This window comes from Chiloscyllium plagiosum, unplaced genomic scaffold (assembly GCF_037043375.1).
Source record: "Chiloscyllium plagiosum isolate Xiang-an unplaced genomic scaffold, Cpla_swu_hap1 HiC_scaffold_27, whole genome shotgun sequence".
Taxonomy (NCBI): Eukaryota; Metazoa; Chordata; class Chondrichthyes; order Orectolobiformes; family Hemiscylliidae; genus Chiloscyllium; species Chiloscyllium plagiosum.
This window is the reverse complement of record NW_028270165.1, coordinates 87,424,514-87,448,488: the sequence shown is the minus strand read 5'-3', so window position 1 is coordinate 87,448,488 and position 23,975 is coordinate 87,424,514. Positions and strand designations below refer to the sequence as shown.

The 23,975-nt window shown below is 46.6% G+C and overlaps 2 protein-coding genes across 7 annotated transcripts in view; both read left to right on the top strand.

The window, feature by feature from the left end:
* Positions 1-23,975, top strand: part of LOC122545194 (uncharacterized) — a 785,061-nt gene that overhangs the window by 469,965 nt on the left and 291,121 nt on the right. The window lies entirely within an intron of this gene.
* LOC148144888 (uncharacterized) overlaps positions 8,727-23,975 on the top strand; it is a 31,771-nt gene continuing 16,522 nt past the window's right edge. For 2 of the 6 annotated variants that reach the window (XR_015751664.1, XR_015751665.1), the window contains exons 1-2: positions 8,727-9,004; positions 16,739-16,841. Coding sequence is in view for 3 of the 6 variants with exons in the window: in XM_087975151.1 (XP_087831277.1) it covers positions 8,753-8,861; positions 16,739-16,841; positions 19,993-20,116 (336 nt within the window). In the remaining 3 variants the exon portion in view is untranslated. Of the gene's footprint in view, positions 9,005-16,738; positions 16,842-19,992; positions 20,335-23,975 lie in introns of those variants that run through there. The other 4 variants (XM_087975150.1, XM_087975152.1, XR_015751663.1 and 1 more) reach the window with 3 other exon arrangements.

Genomic DNA, 23,975 nt, shown 5'->3' with positions numbered 1-23,975 from the left:
CAAAACTTCAGCAGAGCTGAGTACAGACCAACATCTTACTCTGTGGGAACAGGGAGATCAACAGAGGACAGAGAAACCAGGACCTGAAATCCGACCTGACACCGGATTACTGTGATCAGTGTTTTCATTAGCAATGCCAACCCTCTACCTTCACCTAGCTTCCCGTTTGACTACCCCCTCGATATTCAAGATCCAATCCTTGTCGTCCTGAAGCCATGTCTCTGTAGGGAGTCTCAGATCATAATTATTCTCTTCAATGTGTGCAGTCAGTTCATTCACTTTTGTAACAGTGCAGCACACATGCAGACACACTGTTTTCGGTTTACATTTTTATGATCTTTGCAATCCAGTTTTAATTGCTGGTACATTTACTCTCCCTGTCTCCATCATTCTGTGAGGTTCATTTCCCACATCACTACATTGCTCACTGGCCTTGATTGGGATTGGCCATAGTGCCCAGGGATGTGCAGGTTATGTGTATTTGTCAGGGTAATGTAGAGCGGTAGGGGAATGGGTCTGGGTGGGTTCCCCTTCAGAGGGTCGGTGTGGACTCGTTGGGCCGAGTGGCCTGCTCCCACACTGTGGGGACTCTCTGAAGCGAAGGAATATTTACAAACGCTGCAGGACAGCGCAGGCGCAGTGCGTGCGCCCGGCTTGGCCCCGCCCATCCGCTCCTTTCGTGACGTCACAACGCGGAAGTGACACCGAATGAATGAAAATCCCTCCGTCTGGGCTAATCCTGGGGCGGGAAAATCTGTTCACTTGTAGCAACGGGAGTGAATCCAGGGCGGGAGCAGACCCTGTCAACTCAGGTATGGGAGTTAATTACCAGGTGAGGAGGTGAGAGATTGGGAGGAGTAGATATCTTTTCTGTTTTCCTTTTCAAAATGCATCCGATTTCCACAAGTAAATGCAACAGGTATAAATACAGCACATGCAGCTTCAAGCCGGCTGTGCATCCTCTGTTCTTCCTCTGCCTTGGCTCCAGCACTTTTGGCTTCCCTTCCCTTCTCGACTCCCCCCTCCCCCGCCGGGTGTTGATACCTCAATGTTTTTCCGGTTGTCTTTTGTGGGCTTTGAAAACTTTCCCAATCGTCTGAGTACAGGATTTGGGAGATTATGTTGCAGCTGTACAGGACATTGGTTAGGCCACATTCGGAATATTGTGTGCCGTACTGGTCTCTCTGCTGTAGGAAGGATGTCATAGAGTCATGGATGTTGTGAAACTTGAAAGGGTTCAGAAAAGATTGGCAAGGATGTTGTCAGGGTTTGAGCTGATCAGGATGGGGCTGTTTTCCCCTGAGTACCAGAGGCTGAGGGGAGACCCTACAGATTTCTATAAAATCATGAGTGGCATGGACAGGATAAATAGACAAGGTGTTTCCCTGGAATGGGGGAGTCCAGAACTAGAGGGTAATAGGTTTAGGGTTGGGGGGAGATTTAAAAGGGCCCTAAGGGGCTACTCTTGTATTCAGAGGGCGGCGCATGTAAGGAATGAGCTGCCAGAGGAAGTGGTGGAGGCTGGTACAATTACAGCATTTAAAAGGCATCTCACTGGGTATATGAATAGAAAGGGTTTAGAGGGATATGGGCCAAGTGCTGTCAAATGGGACTAGTGATTGAGGATATCTGATCGGCATGGATGAGTTGGACCGAAGGGACTATTTCTGTGCTGTACATCTGGTAGACAATGGTCCTCAGAATTCTGTTCCCATTATGCTCATCCTTAACTCTATTGCACATGGTCGTGGTGACAGTATCACATTCTGAAATGAGAAAAGACCTATAAATGCACAAGGGAATAGTTCCTTTCCGGGTGTGTACATGGAGATGGGTATAGTTACTTATGACGCATAAGGCCTGTTGTTCCCCAGCCGGTGGAACGCAAGCCATCTTTGTATATGGGCAGGAGGTATAAGGCTCCTTTTGTCTTGCACGAGTGGGCGTGACAGGTCTCAAGTAGGCAGGTGATGTTATGTGGAACATGAACAATTGCACACCCATAGCCGGTTCCATTAAAGCAATTCTCATATGACCATGCAGTAGAGTGAAAAGATGTCAGCAAACAGGTAGCACGAGGCTCATATGGTGTTGGAAAGTGATACTGTATTTCTCTGCGGAGGGTCGGCAGTAGGGAGTCTGATGAATAGAATGGAATCGGGGACTGGCGACGGGGCAAGTAAGTCATCTCCCGATAGAGAGGAGTAACATACTATTGCCTCTGGGGTGAAGAGCGTTCTGTGGGCCTGTATAAATAAGTTGTTTGTGGATTGAGGAGTTTCGCCTATCAGGCTTCCCTTTTCTCGAGTCGGTCCGTCCTACAAAAAGTGATGGTGTTCCTGGGCGCCCTTAAAATATTTACCATAATAACGGGGTTGATCACTTTTATCCTCACTAGGCTTTCATCTGCAGGTAAAATCAAAAAGACATAACTCCCACTGATTTCTACTGTCCAGATGGACCATCTGGTTTTCTGATGTAAGAGTCCATTGCAATAATCAATCTTCATCACGTTCCACACGTCAAAGGCGTCTGGTCCGGTGCACTGGACGACATCTCCTCGGCAGAGGTGGTGGATAATCTCTGATCATTCCTAATCACATCGATGCTTAGTGGCTTTCCCCATCAGGATGTTGTACGTGATCAGAAAGGTGAGAAGATAGCGATCCCCCACACGTCCCTCCTCATAGTTCAAGTATCTGTAATAAGATTAACATTAGAACAACAGCAAGATTCAAAACCCAACTGGACAGGGTCCACTCCTTTTGTTGGGATTCCAGGATTCTCTCCTCCTCTTCCCCCACTTTTGATTGGTGTGGTCAATCAATTGACAATGGTGCAGTTGGACCCAAGCTGAGCGCCCAGCGACTGTGACCACCATAGGGGTGGGAAGTAAAACCTGGAAGGGGCCATTCCAAGGCTGGACTTTCAGAGCATGTTTTGCCCTGACTGGAAGCAGCTGAAAATGTGTTGTTGGAAAAGCGCAGCAGGTCAGGCAGCATCCAAGGAGCAGGAGAATCGACGTTTCGGGCATGAGCCCTTCTGCGCTTTTCCAGCAACACATTTTCAGCTCTGATCTCCAGCATCTGCAGTCCTCACTTTCTCCTGACTGGAAGCAGGAGAAGAGTTTGACTGAAGTGTGTCGGTGTTAATGCCTTGATGTCTCATTTTGCTCCCACCTTCCTGGGGTCATTAACCATTTCGTGTCTGGTCCTTCCTCAAGAAGCTGCATTGCAGGTTCACCCTGAATTGACACTTTTTTTTTGCTTCCCAAAATCAGACCTGCTCACTCTCAGCAGGATCCCAGTGTTGTGAAAGATATTAACTTTCAGTTGGAGGTATCCAAAATTCAGAGAGATGTCAGTCTTGATGTTTTTGCTTTTTCTGCCCATGTAAGATCCTGAATCAGCACCTTCAGGGGAATTAGTTAGAGCGGAGTGAGAACAGAGGGAGAGAGAGAGAGTGGGATGGTGCTTTCAATTTTGTGGAATAACAAAAGAATATTCCACAGAAAGTAGAATTGCTTTTTCTGAATTTCTACCCTGCACTGATGATCCCTTTTGTAATCCCTTTTTGCAGAGTATTTGAAAATCTGAAGACTGAAGTTTCAAAATCAACAAATGAAGGGCTTACGCTCGAAACATTGACGCTCCTGCTCCTCGGATGCTGCCTGACCTCCTCTGCTTTTCGACTGACTGTCCAGCGTCTGCAGTCCTCACTTTGATGTCAATGTCTGACAGTCACTGAATCCATCGGGACCGCAACGATTTTTGACTGTGATTTCTGTGAGAGGGATCAACGCTTTTTGGTTCCTGTTTGAGGACATTTTCAGCATCAGTGGGACTGGACGAGAGACCCCACTGTTGCCGCGCACTGTGTGTGGAGCCTGAAACTGTTATACGGCCTGGAAAGGGGATTTCACGGCAGGGAGGGGCACTACACGTGTTTGTGTGCAGCTGAAGCTGTGGCCATGGAGAAACCTGAGGAATCCCACCCCGTGGAGAAACCGTGGAAGTGTGGCGACTGTGGGAAAGGTTTCCGTGTCCTGTCTGCCCTGGAGACTCATTGGCGCAGTCACACCGGGGAGAGGCCATTCCCCTGCACCGACTGCGGGAAGGCCTTCAGACATTCCTCCCACCTGTTGGCCCACCAGCAGAACCACACGGGGGAGAGGCCCTTCAGCTGCCCTGAATGCGGGAAGGCCTACACCGACGTCTCCTCCCTGATGAGGCACCAGCGGGCGCACACAGGGGAGAGGCCCTTCAGCTGCCCCGAGTGTGGGAAGGCCTTTACCGACATCGCCTCCCTGATGAGGCACCAGCGGATCCACACGGAGGAGAGGCCCTTTGCCTGCTCTCAGTGCCGGAAGGCATTCAGCAATTCCTCCACTCTGCTGACCCACCAGCATGTCCACACGGGGGAGAGGCCGTTCACCTGCTCTCAGTGCGGGAAGGGCTTCACCTGCTCCTCAACCTGCGGAGCCACCAGCGGATCCACACGGGGGAGAGACCCTTCAGCTGCCCCGAGTGTGGGAAGGCCTTTCGTGATTCCTCCAACCTGCTGACCCACCAGCGGATCCACACCGGGGAGAGGCCGTTCACTTGCTCTCAGTGCGGCAAGGGCTTCACCCGCTCCTCCCACCTGCAGAGCCACCAGCGAGTTCACGTGCCATCGCAGAGGGATTGAAGGAGTGATGGCCGAGTGCCATTATCGATTGGACCATCAACCCAGATCAAGGGACTTCGGGTTTGAATCCCTCCCCGACAGATGGCAGAATTGGTATTCGGTCAGAAATGTGGAGTTGGGAATCTAACGATGAGACCGTTTCAGGGAGGGGGTGGTGCGGGGGAGAAAGCCCCCATCTGATTCACTCTCTCCCTTGTTAGGGAAGGGAACCGCCATTGTGGGAAAGGATTCACTCAGTCGTTCCAGCTGCATTCTTTACCCGGTCTGGCACACACGTGACTCCAGACCCACAGCAGTCTGGTTGACTCTACACTGCCCCTTCCTGGCAAAGGAGTGGGGAGAAACTTACTTGGAGACAAGGTATGGGTTGAAATTGCTGAGTTAGGCAATACTTTCTCCAGGTTACGGCTTTACCAAGGATCCAATTACAAAGGGACAACTTGCTGCTGGCCAATAGTAAAGACAGTGAGGGGGGGGGGGGGGGGGTCGGACAAGGGGAGGTGTGGTGTGTGCACTTTGACCTTGAGCTGGTCAAAAACAAGCACTTTTTTCTCTGCCTTTTTCCTGGGGGGATCTGAAGCTGTAACAAAGTTGGGTTGCAATAAAGTTTACCTGAACTTACCACCGGGCTCAGACTCTCATTGAAAACTTTGAGCTCCAAGAAGTTTTTGTTTTAAAGCTGCTCATTTCTTTCAGCCTCCTGCACTAAGTTTAGAACAAAGAACATAGAACAATCCAGCACAGAACAGGCCCTTGGGCCCTCGATGTTGTGTCGACCTGTGAACTATTCTCGTCCCCCTACACTATCCCAAAATCATCCATGCACTTATGTAAGGATTGTTTAAATCTCCCGAATGTGGCTGAGTTGACTACCTTAGCAGGTAGGGCATTCCGCTCCCTTACCACTCTGTGTAAAGAATTTGTCTCTGACATCTGTCTTAAAGCTATCCCCCCTCAATTTGTAGTTATGCCTCCTCGTACACGCTGACGTGATCATCCTAGGAAAACGTCTTTCTCTGTCTACCCTATCTAATCCTCTGATCATCTTGTATGTCTCTATCAAATCCCCCCTTAGCCGCCGCCTTTCCAATGAGAAAAGGCCCAAGTCTCTCAGCCTTTCCTCATAACACCTTCCCTCCAGACCAGGCAACATCCTGGTAAATCTCCTCTGCACCGTATCCAATGCTTCCCACATCCTTCCTGAAATATGGGGACCAGAACTATACACAATATTCCAAGTGTGGCCGCACCAGCGTTTTGTATAGTTGCAGCATGATATTGCGGTTCCGGAACTCAATCCCTCTACCAATGAAACCTAACACACCGTATGCCTTCTTCACAGCACTATCCACCTGGGTGGCAACTTTCAGGGATCTACGCACATGGACTCCAAGATCCCTCTGCACATCCACACTACCAAGAATCTTTACATTGACCAAGTACTCTGCCATCCTGTTATTCTTCCCAAAGTGCATCACCTCGCATTTAGCTGCATTGAACTCCATTTGCCACCTCTCGGCCCAATTCTGCAGTTTATCCAAATTTCCCCCTGCAACCTGTAACATTCTTCCAAACTGTCCAGTACTCCACCGACTTTAGTGTCGTCTGCAAATTTACTAATCCATCCACCTATGCCTGTGTCTAAGTCAGTTATAAAAATGACAAACAGCAGTGGTCCCGAAACTAGTAATCGGACTCCAGACTGAATATTTTCCATCAACCACCACTCGCTGCCTTCTTCCAGTTTCTAATCCAAACTGCTAAATCACCCTCAATTCAATGCCTCTGCATTTTCTCCATCAGCCTACCATGTGGAACCTTATCAAAGGCTTTACTGAAGTCCAAGTATACCACATCAACTGCCCTACCCTCATCTACATGCTTGGTCACCTTCTCAAAGAACTCAATGAGATTTGTGAGACGTGACCTGCCCTCCACGAAACCATGTTGACTATCTGAAATCAAATTGTTGCTTACTAGATGATTTTAAATCTTCTCTTATAATCCTTTCCAAAATCTTTTCTACAATAGATGTAAGGCTCACTGGTCTATAATTACCTGGGTCATCTCTGCTGCCCTACTTGAACAAGGGCACAATATTTGCAATCCTCCAGTCCTCGGGTACTAAACCCGTAGACAATAACGACTCAAATATCAAAGCCAAAGGCTCTGCTATCTCCTCCCTAGCTTCCCAGAGAATCCTCGGATAAATCCCATCCAGCCCAGGGGACTTGTCTACTTTCACTCCTTCTCAAATTGATAACACCTGTGTGTAACTAACCTCGATCCTTTCGAGTCTAATATCTCGTAACTCATTCTTTTCCTGAGTGAACACCGATACAGGGTCCATGCTCAACTTCTCACTTCTGTCTTTGACTGGCCCTATTCCTACCCTAATCATCCTTTTATTCCTCACATATCTATAGAAAGCTTGAGCGATTTCCTGTATTCTATTTGCTAAAGGCTGCTCCTGTCCTCTTTGCTCTTCTTAACTCTCTCTTTAAATCCTTCCTACGTGATTTGTAATTCTCCATCGCCTCATCTGTTCCATCTTGCTTCATCAACACATAAGCCTCATGGAACAGCATCATAAGACACAGAACTTATATCAAAACATCAGTGTCATGCAACTGATAGAATATATTGAACAAACTTAGATAGTCTTCATCTCTTAGAATGGGTGTGTGCTTTGGTTCATTAATATGTAACACTTTTCGAGTACTCAGTACAGTTCTGTTGGCCCTGTAATAGGAAGAATACTATTAGAGAGGGTTTAATAAAGATTTACCAGGATGTTGTAAGGACTGGAGGGTTTGAGGTTATAAGGAGAGGCTGGGACTTTATTCACTGGAGCACAGGAAGTTGGGGGGGGGGTGACCTCATTGAGATTGATAAAATCATGAGGATTGGAGGTAAGGTGAATAACAAAGGGCTCTTGCTTAGCGTCGGCGAGCTCAAAACTAGGGGGCATTTTTTTTAATGTGAGGAGAGAGATTTAAAAGGAACCGGAGGGGCAACATTTTGAAAGAGGGTGATTTCCACGTGGAATTAACTTGCTGAGGATGTGGTAGATGCAGGTACAGTGACAACATTGAAACAGCATTTGGATGGGTACGTGAATGGAAAGGTTAGCGGGATATGGGCCAAATGCAGGCAAGTGGGACTGGTTTAGTTTGGAATCCTGGTCGGCATGGACGAATTGGACCGAAGTGTCTGTTTCTGTGCTGTATACCTTTATTGAAACCGGTAGAATTCTGAAAGGGGCTTGACAGGATAGATGCAGATAAAATGCTCCTTTGGTGGGGAGGGTCATTCAGCCCATCGATTCCTCTCTGGCCCTCTGAACAGTATCCCACCTATACTCAACCCCTTACTGCGTATTTCCCATGGCCAAGCCACCCTAACCTGTACATCCCTGGTCACTATGGGTAACTTAGCACGGCCAATCCTCCCTAACCTACCACCCGAATCTATAAATTACCTTCTCAAGAATGTAATTTAAATGCAGAGCTTTTCTAAGAAAAATGTCAGTCTGACTCAACATTGGGACACAGACAGAATGCACACCTATTGTCTCTACTTATAAATAGGGCAACGTCTCTTCGAAATGTAGATTCATTTAGATATAACTGCGTCACTTTACATATGAAGATATCCCTTTGAATGTGGCACATCCCTTTGAAATGTAATCTCGTCCATTTAAACCTCTTTATTTGCAGAAATACCCGTTAAAATATCCGTGTCCCTTTAAAATGCAGATTTCCCCCTTTAGATATGACGCCGTTCCGTTAGATGTCGGAATCTCTGTTTAAATTGAGCCGTGAGCTTTCCCAATGTAGACAGGGCTCCTGGAAACGTGGCAGTGTCCCCCCTGCAGCTGCAGAGCGAGACAGGAGAGTTTGTTTTTGTGAATGAGCAGTTGTAGCGCGAGGTGGCTGTTGCTTGGTGACGGTGAGGCTCCCCCGGCCCCGCCCATCCCCCCGTGCAGACGTCACGCGGGGGCGAAGGCGGTTGGGAGGAGAAGTCGCTCGAGCGGGGAAGCGGCGGGAGGGCGGCCGTTAGGAAAATGGCGCCGTGCGGCCCGGGGCAGACACCCGTCACTGGGCACCGCCGCCTTCCTGGCGCAGCTGCTGTGTCACGGCCACACCGGCCGGCTGTACAGCAGGCAGGAGCCGGTGAGCATTCTGGAGGCGGATGGGGTTAAAGGCCTGCTTGGGAACTCGTCGGCCGCCTGGGTGGTGGAGTTCTACTGGTCGTGGGGCGGCCCCTGTGTCAACTATGGGGCCACCTGGAAGGTACTGGGCCCGGGAGGTGAAAGGTGAGGCAGGTTGTGGGGGGAACGGAGGGGAAGGAATGTGGGGCCTGTCCTGTCATAGTGACATTTTACACTCACTTTCCATCTGCTTTTACTGGCGTTTGTGCGGTTTGCCCCTCACTGTGTGTTTAATCCTTGTGCTGTTTGCCCCTCACTGTGTGTTTAATCCTTGTGCTGTTTGCCCCTCACTGTGTGTTTAATCCTTGTGCTGTTTACCCTTTGCTGTTACTTGTGCAATTGCTGAGGGTAGTGTGTAAATACTAGTGAAGGAGATTATGCACCAGCATGTATATGTTCCTCAGGCATTGAAGGGGCAGGATCTGTTGAGAATGGTTGGTCAAGTGTGTGGTGTACTAAACCTTGTGAATATGGGTATAGTTATGATTTGGAGATGCCAGTGTTGGACAGGGATGTACAAAGTTAAAAATCACACAACACCAGGTTATAGTCCAACAGGTTTAATCAGCTGATGAAGTAGCATCGCTCCGAAAGCTAGTGTGCTTCCAGTTAAACCTGTTGGACGATAACCTGGTGTTGTGTGATTTTTAACTGGGTATAGTTTGATACTTGGAAAATATACTTTTTATTATTTAGTCATAGAGATGTACAGCACAGAAACAGACCCATTTGGTCTAACCTGTCCATGCCAGCCAAATATCCTAAATTAATCTAGTCACATTTGTCAGCACTTGGCTCATATCCCTCGAAACCCTTCCTATTCATAGACCCATCCAGATGCCTTTTAAATGCTGTAATTATACCGGCTTCCACTACTTCCTCTGGCAGTTCATTCCATACATGCACCACCCTCTGCATGGAAACGTTGCCCCTTAGGTACCTTTTATATCTTTCTGCTCCCACCCTAAACCTATGCCCTCCAGTTGTGAACTTCACCCCAACACTGAGGAAAAGACATAAAAACATTGAGCAGCCAGACAAATGCAAAAGCAATAAAATATCGAGACACATAGTGTAAAACAAATTATGGCTCTAACCCTTTTTGTTCTCTGAGGCATATGGACACTTAAAATCTGTCAATAACATCAGCATTGCTACAGAGCATATTGTGTACACTCCTCAGTGTCAACAAGCAGGGCACATGTTTGCCGGTGTCACCAAAACATTGGGCATGTTCCTCGCTGTCGGCAGAAAAGGGGCGAGACCTACTTTTGATGGACAAATAAGGAGCACTGGAGGACCAGAAGGAGACTTGTCCTCATGCCAATTGGAGCTCCCCTATTGTCTGAATGCGGAAGGTGGACCATGAGCTTCTTAAGGTCCTGCTCCTCCTCTCACACTGAATGAAGATTGAGCTTCACCTCAGACTGCAACGTCCTTCCTCTGTCCATCATCTGTGAGTACAGCACTCTCTTTTCTCACCCCCTTTTCCATTTACGTTTCATTCTGGGGTTCAATTGTTGACTTTGAGCAACTGAAAGCAATGGGAATGAATCCAGCAAGGGGATAGACTCTGGAAAAGCTAGTCCATGCCTGTGCCTCAATTGGCAAAACAGACAGACAGGAGTCTGGCAGAATGCAGCAAGCCAGGCAGTATCAGGAGGTGGAGAAGTCGACGTTTCGGGTGTAACCCTTGTTCAGGACTGGGGGTGAGTATAGGGAGAGCTGCAGAACAAGGGTATGCTGAGGGCAGGGTGATGAAGTGGGGATAGGTGTAGATAGGTAGAGGGTACGACCTGCTTGGTGAATGCGAGGAAGGAACCTAGTTGGTGGCAGGGAGGTGGAGGGGCAGGGGCTCGGAAGGGAGTTTGGGATGGGAAGGGAGGTTATTTGAAATTGGAGAACTCACTGTTGAGTCCTTCGGGCTGTGGACTGCTCAGGTGGAAGATGAGGTGTTGTTCCTCCAATTTGCACTATGGTTTGTTGTGGCAATGGATGGGGCCAAAAATGGTCATGTCAGAAAGGGAGTGGGAAGGGGAATGAAAATGGGTGGTGACTGGGAGGTCCGATCGGCCTCTGCAGACCTGGCTGCGATGCTCGGCAAACCGTTCCCCAAGTTTACGCTCAGGCTCCCCGACGTAGAGAAGGCCACAATTGGCAAATACAGTACCCCAATGTAAAGTTACAGCCTTTGCTGTGAAAAAAAGTAGAAAGGTATATTGTTTAAATGGTGATATATTGGGATGTGGAGAAAGTGAGGACTGGAGATGCTGGAGATTAGAGTCAAAAAGTGTGGTGCTGGAAAAGCACAATAGGTCAAGCAGCATCCGAGCAGTAGGACAGTCAAGGTTTTGGGCGCAAGCCCTTCATCAAGAATGATGCGTGGATGTTCAGAGGGGCATCAGTGTCCATCTGTGCCAGTTGTCAGACAGGTGCAGCAGGCAATGAGCAAGGCAAGTGGTGTATTAGCAAGAGGAATTGAGTTCAGAAGCGGGGATGTCTTCCTGCAGTTAGGGGGTCATTGAATATACGAGGAGAAAGTGAGGTCTGCCGATGCTGGAGATCAGAGCTGAAAATATGTTGCTGGAACAGCGCAGCAGGTCAGGCAGCATCCAGGGAACAGGAGAATCGACGTTTGATTCCTAAAGAAGAGCTTATGCCCGAAACGTCGATTCTCCTGTTCCCAGGATGCTGCCTGACCTGCTGCACTGTTCCAGCAACACATTTTCAAGTCATTGAATATATTCAAGACTGAGTTCATCTGATTTTTATGTGGATGTTTATGGGGAAGACAAGAAAATGGTCTTGAGACAAGTACAGAACCGAGTTACAGAACCATATAGCACAGAAACAGACCCTTCAGTCCAACTAGTCCATGCTGACTATGTTCACCAGCTAAACCAGTCCCACATGCCAGTGTTTTGGTCCATACCCTTCTGAACATTTCCTAATCATGTAATTATCCAAATGTCTTTTAAACCTTGTAACTGTACCTGCAAACACCACTTCCTCTGGACATTCAGTCCACACGTGAACCACACTCTGTATATAAAAAAAATTGTGCCCTTCAAGTCTTTTTAAAAATCTCTTTCTCCTCTCTCATTCAAAATTTGCTCCGTCATCTTGAAACCCCCACCTAGGGGAAGGACACCTGTCATTCACCTCATCTCTCCCCTCATGATTTTATAAACCTTGATAAGGTCACATCTCCACCTCCTATGCTCCAGTGAAAAAGTCCCAGCCCATCCACCTAGATGCAGGTAGATCCATATCCAGTCATGATCGGTTCAATGCTGGTCCCAATTCTCTGTGTCCAGGACAGCAAGAGACCACAAGACATAGGAGCAGAAATTAGACCACCAGGTCTGCTCATTCCATTCAATCATCGCTGATCAGTTTCTCAATCCCATTCTTCCACTTTCAACAAAGTGAAAATGGACGGAGAGAGTGTGGGATGGAGATTTTCCGCTTCTAGGGAATAATAGAGGAAAGAGAGTTCACTATAAATTAGAATTTTTGGGAGTTTAATTTAGAGAAGTCTGAGGTTTGCATTTTGGTCAAGCAATCCAGGCAGGACTGATACAGTTAGGGGAATGTTGCAGAATAAAGAGACCTTGGAGTGCAGGTTCATAGTTCCTTGAAAGTGGAGTCTCGGGTGGATAGAATAGTGAAGAAGGCATTTGGTTTGCTTTCCTTCATTGCTCAGAGCATTCAGTTTTGGAGTTGAGAGGTCATGTAATACACCCTTCCCCCTCAAATGTGTGGTATCTAACTGCTTCATTGTTTCTAGTGAATACAGCCCACACCTCCCGCTACTGCCATAACATGAAAGCACTAGCTTTTGGAGTTCTGCTCTTTCATCAGATGGTTGTGGAGAATAAGATCATGATCACAGAATTTATAGCCAAAGGAGTCCAGTGTCATGGAGATGTGATACATTAAACAACTTAGATTAAATCTTCCATCTTTTTAGAATGGGGTTCTGTAGTTTGGTATGTTAATCCCAGAACCTGTTTTCAGTAACTTTCTCAAGAATGTAATTTAAATGCAGAGCTTTTCTATCCAAAATGTCAGGCTGACTCGACATTGGGACCCAGACAGAATTCACACCAACTGGTGGGTAGGCTGGGACTTTTTTCACTGGAGCATAGGAGGTTGAAAGGTGAAGGTGTCGGGTGCCTCATTAGCAAGTTTGCAGATGACATTCAGATTGATGGAATATCAGATAGTGAAGGGGACTGTCAGATGATACAGTAGAATATAGATTGGAGAGTTGGGAAGAGAAATGGAGTTTAATCCAGACAAATGCGAGGTGATGCATTTTGGAAGGTGCAATTCGAGAGCAAACTATACATTAAATGGGAAGGTCCTGGGGGAAATTGATGTACAGAGAGATCTGGGTGTTCAGATCTATTGTTCTCTGAAGATGGCAATGCCTGTCAGTAGAGTGGTTAAGGCAGCATACAACATGCTTTCCATCATCGGAAGGTGTATTGAGTACAAGAGCTGGCAGGTCATGTTAAAGTTATATAAGATTTTGGTTCGGCCACATTTGGAATACTGCTGTACAATTCCGGTCGCCAGATTTCCCAAAGGATGTGGATGCTTTGGAGAGGGTGCAGAGGAGGTTCACCAGGATGTTGCCTGTTATGGAGAGCGCTAACTATGAGGAGAGGTTGAGTAGATTAGGAGTATTTTCATTGGAAATAAGGAGGTTGAGGAGGGGTCTTGATTGAGGCCTATAAAACCATGAGGCATGTAGACAGGGGTGGATAGGAAGAATTTTTTTTCCCCATAGGGGAAGACTTAATTACTAGGAGTCACTAGTTCAAAATGAGAGGGGAAAGGTTTGAGGGAGATCTACATGGAAAATTCTTTACGCAGAGGGTAGTGGGTGCCTCAAATGCAGTGGAGGCAGTAGGGCTGGGATCGATAACGTCATCTAGACAGATACATGAATCGGCAGGGAGCAAAGGGATACAGATCCTTAGAAAATAGGCGGCAGGTTTAGATAGAGAATCTCGATCAGCATAGCCTTGGAGGGCTGAAGGGCCTGTTCCTGTGCTGTAAGGTTCTTTGTTCTCTTTATAGAGGTTTCCAAAACCATGAGGGGCGTAGATAAGGTGAACGGCATGTGTCATTTCAAGATTAGGCTGCAAATTAAGGTGAGAGGAGAAAGATTTTAATAAGAGATGAGGAGCACCTTTTTTGTAAACAATGGTTTGTGTGTGGAATAAATGTCTAGAGGAAATAGTGGATGCTGGTTGTATAACAACGTTTAATAGACATTTGGATAAGTACATGAATAGGAAAAGTTCAGGGGGATATGGGCCAAACACAGGTAGGTGGGACTAGTTTAGTTTGTGAATATAATCAGCATGGACTAGTTGGGCTGAAGGGTCTGTTTCTGTTCTGTATGACCTTTTAACTGTTCTGTACTGGTCTTAAAATAATTTTACTTGCATTCCCCCAGAAACATCCACTTCTTTCTTGTTCTAAAATCAGACGAACTCAGCCTTGAATATATTCAATGACCCCCTAACTGGAGAGACTTCTGAACTCATTTCCTCTTGCTAATATACCACTTGCCTTGCTGATTGCTTGCTGCACCCGTCTGACAACTGGCAGTGACTGGTGTGGAAGGATGCTGAGGCCACATTTTACATCCACACATCATTCCTGAGGAAGGGCTCATGCCTGAAACGTTGATTCTCCTGCTTCTCGGGTGCTGTCTGATCTGCTGTGCTTTTCCAGTGCCACACTTTTCAACTGTCATCTCCAGCATCTGCAGTCCTCACTTTCTCCACATCCCAATATATCACCATTTAAACAACGCACCTCCTTTCAGCAGTTATTTGTTCGTAACTGAGGCTATAACTTCACACTGTGAGACTGCATTTGCCATGTGTTTGACAATTGAGATACAGACTTGGACCAACGTTTCCCGACTCTGTCCCCTCCCTGGATTCACTCACTTTCTTCAGTTGCTGCAAGTCAACAATTGGCTTCTCATTGATACATTTGAAGAAGGATTTGCACCGTTTTTGCAGACAGCGAAGAGCATGAATGGCTTTTGCTGAACCAGCATGGAAACAGACCCTTCGGTCCATGCCGACCAGATATCCCATCCCAATCTAGTCCCACATGCCAGCATTTGGCCCATATCCCTCCAAACCCTTCCTATTCATGTACCCATCCAAATGCCTCTTAAATGTTACAATTGTACCAGCTACCACCACTTCCTCTGGCAGCTCATTCCATACACGTACCACTTTTTGTGTGAAAAAGTTGCCCAGTAGGTCTCTTTTATATCTTTCCCCTCTCACCCTAAACCTATACCCTTGACTTCTGGACTCCCCCACCCTCGGGAAAAGACTTTGTCTATCTATCCTATCCATGCCCCTTTGTAAACCTCATCTTCCGATGCTCCAGGGAAAATAGCCCCAACCTGTTTAGCCTCTCCCTATACCTCAAATCCTCCAACCCTGGCAACATCCTTGTGAATCTTTTCTGAACTCTTTCAAGTTTCACAAAATCTTTCCAATAGGAAGGAGACCAGAATTACACACAATATTGCAACAGTGGCCTAACCAATGTCCTGTACAACATCTTTCTGCTAGGAAGGGAACCAGAATTGCATGCAATATTCCAACTGTACAGCTGTAACATGACCTCCCAACTTCTGTACTCAATACTCTGACCAATAAAGGAAAGCATACCAAACACCACCTTTACTATTCTATCTATCTGCGACGCCAGTTTCAAGGAGATATGAACCTGCACTCTGAGGTGTCTTCGTTCAGCAACACTCCCTCGGACCTTACCATTAAGTGTATAAGTCCTGCTAAGATTTGCTTTCCCAAAATGCAGCACCTCACATTTATCTGAATTCAACTCCATCTGCCACTTCTCAGCCCATTGGCCATTCTGGTCAAGAGACTGTTGTAATCTGAGGTAACCCTCTTCACTGTCCACTGCACCTCCAATTTTGGTGTCATCTGCAAACTTACTAACTGTACCTCTTATACTCGCATCCAAATCATGAATGTAAATGACAAAATGTAGAGGGCCCAGCACGATCCTTCTGGCACTCCACTGGTCACAGGCCTCCAGTCTGAAAAACAACCCTCCATCACCACCCTCTATCTTTTACCTTTCAGTCAGCTGTATCCAAATGGCTAGTTCTCCCTGTATTCCATGAGATCTAATCTTGCTAATCAGTCTCCCATGGGGAACCTTGTCGAACGCCTTACTGAAGTCTATATGTATCACATCTATTGTTCTGCCCTCCTCAATCCTCTTTACTTCCTGAAAAAACTCCAAATTTGAGACATGATTTCCCACACACAAAGCCATGTTGACTATCCCTAATCAGTCCTTGCCTTTCCAAACACATTTACATCCTGTCCCTCAGGACTCCCTCCAACAACGTGCCCGCCACCGATGTCAGGCTCACTGGTCTATAGTTCCCTGGCTTGTTCCTTATCACCCTTCTTAAACAGTGGCACCACGTTAGCTAACCTCCAGTCTTCCGGCACCTCACCTGACATGCGCAGTGTGCTCTATGGAGATGCTGTTCCTGATGGATTTAAAGTGTCCAAATGCCACAATTTCTTCCCCTGTCACTTGACATAACCACGCACGCTGCTCGCTGTGTTTGATGTTCATCTTCCCTATAACCCTCATGATTTTATAAATCTCAAATGAAGTCACCCCTCAACCTCCTGTGCTCCAGTGAAGAGTGTCTCAGCCTCTCCTTACAACTCAAACCCTCCAGTCCTGGCAACATCCTGGTAAATCTTTACTGAACCCTTTCTAATAGAATTCTTCCTATCACAGGGCCACCAGAAGCATTCTCAGTACTCTACAAGTGGCCTCAGCAACATCCTGTACAACTTCAACATTGTCCCAGCTCCTTTATTCAATGGTGTGAACAATTAAGGTAAGTGTGCTGAATGCCTTCTGAAGCTTCCTTCCAACTAGTGATGCAACTTTCAAAGAAGTATATATCTGAACCTCCCGCCCCCCACCATATCCCTCTGTACAAGCCCTGCCCTTCCTTATTTTGGCAAAATGCAACCCCTCACCTTTTATCTGTACACACACACATACACGCCCCCCCCAACACACACCCTTTCACAGGCTTCTCCTCCATCACACTCACTTTACCAAGCATGTGCACACATACTCTCTTACACGCACTCTCATGCTGCACACATACATATAAGAATGTGGTGCATTTGCAGAATTATATTTGCAGATATATTCAATTTTGCACAAAACGCACAATATGCAGGTAGTCAATCCATGTAATACTTTATAAATTCCTAGTTTGGAAATAGAACCAGTCCGATTTAAGATTGGGATATTCTCACACCTTTCATGCATTGTCTGGACTGCGAAGTCACCTGTTTTTAAAAAGACCTTAAGTGATCTTGAGAATACGACTTAATAATAGTTCTGCGATGTACACTTTAATGAACTAAAATATGCAACCCATTCTAAAAGATGAAAGACTTAACAGCAATCTACATTTGTCAATCTATCATATCAGTTGCATGACACTGATCTTTTGCTCTTAACTCTGTCTTATGATCCTGCTCCACAGTTACCCGATGAAGGAGCAGCACTCCGAAAGCTAGTGCTTCCAAATAAACCTGTTGGACTATAACCTGGTGTTGTGATTTTTAAACCATGTCCAACCTAGTCCAACAGCAGCACCTCTACCTCGTTTCTAGTGAACACAGCCCATACTTCCCAGTGCTGCCAGTAAACTGCCGATGAAACGATGCACTCCTGAAAAATTTATAGTTTCTAACGAAACCAGCTACTCATTCACTGCTCCATCTAATACACAACATTGGAAACTTAGTGCAGAAGGCTGCAAGAAATGAGCAGCTTTAAAACAAAAACTGCTTGGAGCTTTCAATGAGAGCCTGAGCTCAGCAGTACGTTCTGGTTACCTTTATTTTGTGTCGCAACATGGTTACAGCTTCAGATCCTCCCCTCCCCTCCCCTCCCCTCCCCCAGCAAAAAGGGCAGAGAAAGAGTAGCTGTTTTTTAGACCGCTCCACAACAGGGGGGGGGAGGAGCAAAGGGCGGGGCAAGGCCAACAGCAGGCCCCCACACTACGCCTGCATTGCCTTGCACAGTTTACAAAAATCCCTTCCCCTTCAGAGACTCCCCACAGTGTGGAAGCAGGCCACTCGGCCCAAAGACTACACACCGATCCTCCGAAGGTAACCCACTACCACAATTCCCCTATTGCTCAACATTTACCCCTGACTAATGAACCTAACCTACACATCCCTGCGCATTATCTGAACCTGGACAAACTTAAAAATCTCACAACATCAGGCTCAGTCTGACAGTTTATTTGGAAACACGAGCTTCGGAGCACTGCTTCTTCAGGTGATTGTGGACAATAAGATCATATGGCACAGAATTTATAGGAAAACATTACAGTGCCCTGCCACTGAACTGATATATTGAACAAACCTGGATTGTTAAGTCTTTCATATTTTAGAATAGGTTGCAGCAATCATTAATATGTCAATCCCAGAACTTCCAGTAAGGCACCTTCAAGATAGCTTAAGGCTTTCAGAACAAAAGGTGACATCTCTGTTCAGACAATGCATTAAAGGTGTGTGGTCAGAGTCTGTCTGTTTTCAAGTCTTAAGGCAGACTGGTTATAGAGTCGTGGAGATGTACAGCACGGAAACAGACCCTTCAGTCCAACTCGTATATGCCGACCAGATATCCCAACCCAATCTCGTCCCACCTGCCAGCACCCGGCCCATATCCCTCCAGTTGCCTTTTAAATGTTGCAATGTACCAGACTCCACCACTTCCTCTGGCAGCTCATTTCATACATGTACCACCCTCTGAGTGAAAACGTTGTCCCTTAGGTCTCTTTCATATCTTTCCCCTCTCACTGTAAACTTATGCCCTCTAGTTCTGGACTCCCCACCCCAGGGAAAAGACTTTGTCTATCTATCCTATCCATGCCCTTCATGATTTTATAAACCTCTATAAGGTCACCCCCCAGCCTCTGACGCTCCAGGGAAAACAGCCCCAGCCTATTCAGTCTCTCCCGAAAGCACAAATCTTCCAGTCTTGGCAACATCCTTGTAAATCTTTTCTGAACCCTTAAGTTTCACAACATCTTTCTGCTAGGAAGGGAACCAGAATTGCATGCAATATTCCAACTGTACAGCTGTAACATGACCTCCCAACTCCTGTACTCAATACTCTGACCAATAAAGGAAAGCATACCAAATGCCATCTGCACTATCCTATTGACCTGTGACTCCACTTTCATAGAGCTGTGAACCTGCACTCCAAGGTCTCTTTGTTCAGCAACACTCCCTCGGACCTTAACATTAAGTGTACAAGTCCTTCTAAGATTTGCTTTCCCAAAATGCAGCACCTCATATTTACCTAAATTAGATTCTACTTGCCACTTCTCAGCCCATTGGCCCATCTGATCAAGATTCCATTGTAATCTGAGGTAACCTCCTTCATTGTCCACTACACCTCCAATTTTGGTGTCATCAGCAAACTGACTTACTATACCACTTATGCTCACATCCAAAAAGTAGTGGGCCCATTATCTATTTTCAAAGTGGAATTTACAATATATTACATGTATTGACTGCCTGCAGATTGTGCATTCTTTGAGCAAAGTAGAATGTATTTGCAAACATCATGCTACAAAGACAAACTCCCACCATGGATGATCTATCTCATGTGTGCATGAGATAGAGAAAAAGTCTATGTCCGTGCTGTATATCTCTGTCTATTTGATAACAGATGCTTTATTCCTGTTGGTGTAAATGTTGTTGTAATTCATAGCTGGGTACTAATAGATGTAAGGGTGACAGAATTCCTCAAGTAGAGCACTGTAAGATTCCTGGGAGACCCCTATTCCTGGTTTACTTCCTCATGAACAAACATTAAGCACGTGCGCCTATTTATGATTTTTGTTTCACTTTTCTTGTTTGATTCCCTGCTATGACTGCACCTTGTATCAGGATGGTTGACAGGCTGGGAGATTGTGGGTTGGGTCTTGATTGAATATTTTATCGTTCCAGAAGTTATAAAAGGCGGGGTCAAAGCTTTAACAGAAATCCAGCAGAGCTGAGAACAGACCGACATCTTAGTCTGTGGGAACAGGTGGATCAACACAGGACAGAGAAATCAGGGCCTGAAATCTGAGCTGACACCAGACCACCGTGTGATCAGTGCTTTGATTTGCAGCATCCTTCTACATCAGTCAATGCCAGTTGTCAGACAGGTGCAGCAAGGCAAGTGGTATATTCGCAAGCTGAACTGAGATTAGAAGTGGGGATGTCTTCCTGCAGTTAGGGGGTCATTGAATATATTCAAGGCTGAGTTCGTCTGATTTTTGAACAATAAAGTGTGGATTTCTTTGTGCGCAGGAGGTGTTTTTTTTTATTTTGAATGGTTTATGTGTTGGATGCAGGTACAGTATCCACGTTGAAGGTGGAAGGCAAGAAAATGGTTTTAAGACCATGACAGAACAGTTACGTTAGACAGCACAGAAACGGACCCTTCAGTCCAACTATTCCATGCTGTCTACGTTCTCAAACTAAACTGGTGCCACTTGCCAGTGTTTGGCCCATATCCCTCCGCACCATGCCTCTTCATATACTTATCCAAATGTCTTTTAAACATTGCATCTGAATGTGCATCCACCACTTCCTCTTTACATTCACTCCACACGTGAAACACACTGTTTATAAACAAACTTTTCCTGATTCTGTCCACTCCGTGAATTCATTCCCTTTCCTTTCGGTTGCTGCAAGTCGTAAATTGAAGCCCAGAATGAAAAACATGGAAAAGGAGTTGTGAAGAGAGTACCATACACTCAGATGGTTGACAGAATAAGGAGGTTACAGTCTGGAGCAAACTCAATCTTCATTCAGAGAGAGCAGCAGCAGCTTCCGAAGCTCATGTTCCAACGTCTGCATTCAGACAATAGGAAGGCTCTGATTGGCAGGAGGACCAGTCACCTTCCAGTCCTCCAGGGCTCCTGACTGGCCTCTTTCACTACCCTGTGTCCCAATGATGCAACTTTCAAAGAACTATGTACCTGATTTGGAGATGCCGCTGTTGGACTGGGGTGTGCGAAGTTAAATTTCACACAATACCAGGTGATACTCTAACAAGCTTATTTGTAAGCACTAGCATTTGGAGCACTGCTCTTTCATCAGGTGGTTGTGTCTTATGATCCTGTTCCACAAACACCCAATGAAGAAGCTCGTGCTTCCAAATAAGCCAGTTGGACGATAACCTGGTGTTGAGTTTTAACTTTATCCACCCCAGTCCAACACCGGCACCTCCACATCATGTCACCTCCACATCATGTCTAGTGAACCAAGCACACACTTCTCCGTGCTGCCAGGAAACTACAATGCTGATGACATTGCACTCCTGAAAATTTTACAATTTCTAACAATGCTGGCTACTCATTCACTGCTGCAACTGATACACAACATTGGAAACATAGTACAGGAGACTGTCAGAAATGAGCACAGCAGGTCAGGCAGCATCTGAGGAGCAGGAACATCAACGTTTCTGGCAAAAACCTGAGGAAGGGCTTTTGCCCGAAATGTCAATTTCCCTGGTCCTCGCATGCTGCCTGACCTGCTGTGCTTTGCCAGCACCACTCTAATCTTGACTCTGATCTCCAGCATCAGCAGTTCTCACTTTCACATGTAAAATGAGCAGTTTTAAAACAAAAACCTGTTGCAGTTTAAAGCTCTCAGTGAGAGTCTGAGCTCAGTGTGAAGTTCAGGTAATCTTTATTGTGACCCAACTTTGTTACAGCTTCAGAATCTCCCAGCAGAAAGGCGTAGAAAAAGTAGCAATTTTTAAAAAATCGCTCAAGGTCAAAGTGCAACCCCTCACTTTCTTCATTATTGGTCACCACTGAGTCGTCCCTTTGTAACTGCATCCTTGGTACAGCCTTAACCTGGAGGAAGTATTGCCTCACTCAGCAATTTCAACCTGTATTCCAATCAAGTTGGATAAGCAGCGTAGAGTCCACCAGACTGTTGTGGGGCTGGAGTCACGTGTAGGCCAGACCGGGTAAAGGATGCAGCTTGGACGACTGCTCTAATAACTGCTCAAGTCTTCCCTAAAAAAGAACTGAGTGAATCAGATGGGGGTTTTCTTCCACCCCCACCCCACCGACAATGGTTTCACCGTTAGATTCTGAACTCCAGATTTCTGACCAAATTCGAATTCCACCATCTGTCGCGGTGGGAATCGAACTCGGGAGCCACTGGAACTGGGTTGATAGTCCAGTTAATAAACGCACTCGGCCGTCATTCTTTCAATCCCCTGCAATGCCACATAATCCCGCTGGTGGCTCCGCAGCTGGGAGGAGCAGTTGAAGGCCTCTCCCCTGCGTGGACTCACGGTGCCTCAGCAGGGCAGAGGCCTGGAAAAAGGCCAACCCCACACTGTGTAGGGGAACGGCCTCTTCCCCCGTGTGGACCCACTGGTGGATCAGCAAGAAGGAAGCCTGGGTAAAGGCCTACCCGCACTTTGGGCAGCTGAAGGGCCTCTTCCCCTGCGTGGACCCGTTGGTGCCTCAACAGGTTGGAGGATTCACGGAATGTCTTTCTGCACTCGGGGCAGCTGAAGGGCCTCTCCCCCGTGTGGACCCACCGGTGCCCCTGCAGGGCAGAGGCCTGGGTAAAGGCCTTCCCGCACTCAGGGCAGCTGATTCCCTGCTGTGACTACACTGTGCCTGGATTGTTGACTGGCTGGGAGATTGTGGATTGAGGCTTGATTGACTGAATGTTTGTTTAACCCAGAAGGTGTAGAAGGGGGGGTTCAGAGCTTCAACAGACATCCAGCAGAGCTGAGAACAGACAGACATCCACATGCCTTTTAAATGTTGTAATTGTGCCAGCCTCTACCACTTCCTCTGGCAGTTCGTTCCATACATGCACCACCCTCTGAAGTGGTTGCCCCTCCAATCTCTTAAATCATTCCACTCTCACCTCAAACATATGCCTTCTAATTTTGGACTGCCATACCCTGGGGAAAAGACCTTAGGGTTTCCCCTCTATCCATGGCCCTTACAAAGGTCTATAAGTTTACCCCTCAGCCTCGGATGCTCCATGGAAAATGCCCCTGGCCTATTCTTTTCTGACCCCTTTCAAAGTTTCATAACATCTTTCCTACAGCAGGGAGACCAGAACTAACTGCAGGATTCCAAAAGTGGCTTAACCAACATCCTGGACAGCCACAACATGACCTCCCAACTCATCTACTCCATGCTCTGACCAACAAAGGCTATCCTGTCTACCTGAGAACTATGGAACCTGCACTCCAAGGACTCTTTGTTCTGCAACATTCCCCCTAACTGTGTCAGTCCTGCCTGGATTGCTTGACCAAAATGCAACAACTCACATTTCTCCAAATTAAATTCCATTTACCACTCTTTGGCCCATCCGATCAATTCTAATTTATAGCGAACTCACTTTTCTCTCTCATTCCCTCGAAGCTGAAAATCTCCATCCCACACACACTCCCTCCATTCTCACTTTGCTGACCCTAATCCCTGCTGTACCTCATCCTGAAGGGTCTGGTTCATGCTGATTAACAGGCCCGCACTCGGGGGGAGGGGGGGGGGGGGGGTGTGTCTAATTGAAACATACATAATCTTCAAAGCCCAGACAGAGTGGACATTGCGAAGATGTTTCCATTGGTAGGACAGACTCGGGCCAGAGGGCACAGCCTTAGAGTAAATGGAAGACCTTTTAGAACGGAGAAACTTCTTCAGCCAGAGAGCGGTGAATCTGTGGAATCTATTTCCACAGAAGGCTGTGCAGGCTAGGTCACTGAGGATATTTAAAACTGAGACAGATAGGTTCTTGAGTATCAAGGGGATCAAAGGTTACGGGGAGAATGGGGCAGGTGGGACTAGTTTAGTTTGTGAACACAGTCAGCATGGTCTAGTTGGATTGAAGGGTCTGTTTGTGCTCTCTGGCTCTGTAACTGTTCTAAACTGGTCTTGAAACCATTTTGATGCCTTCCT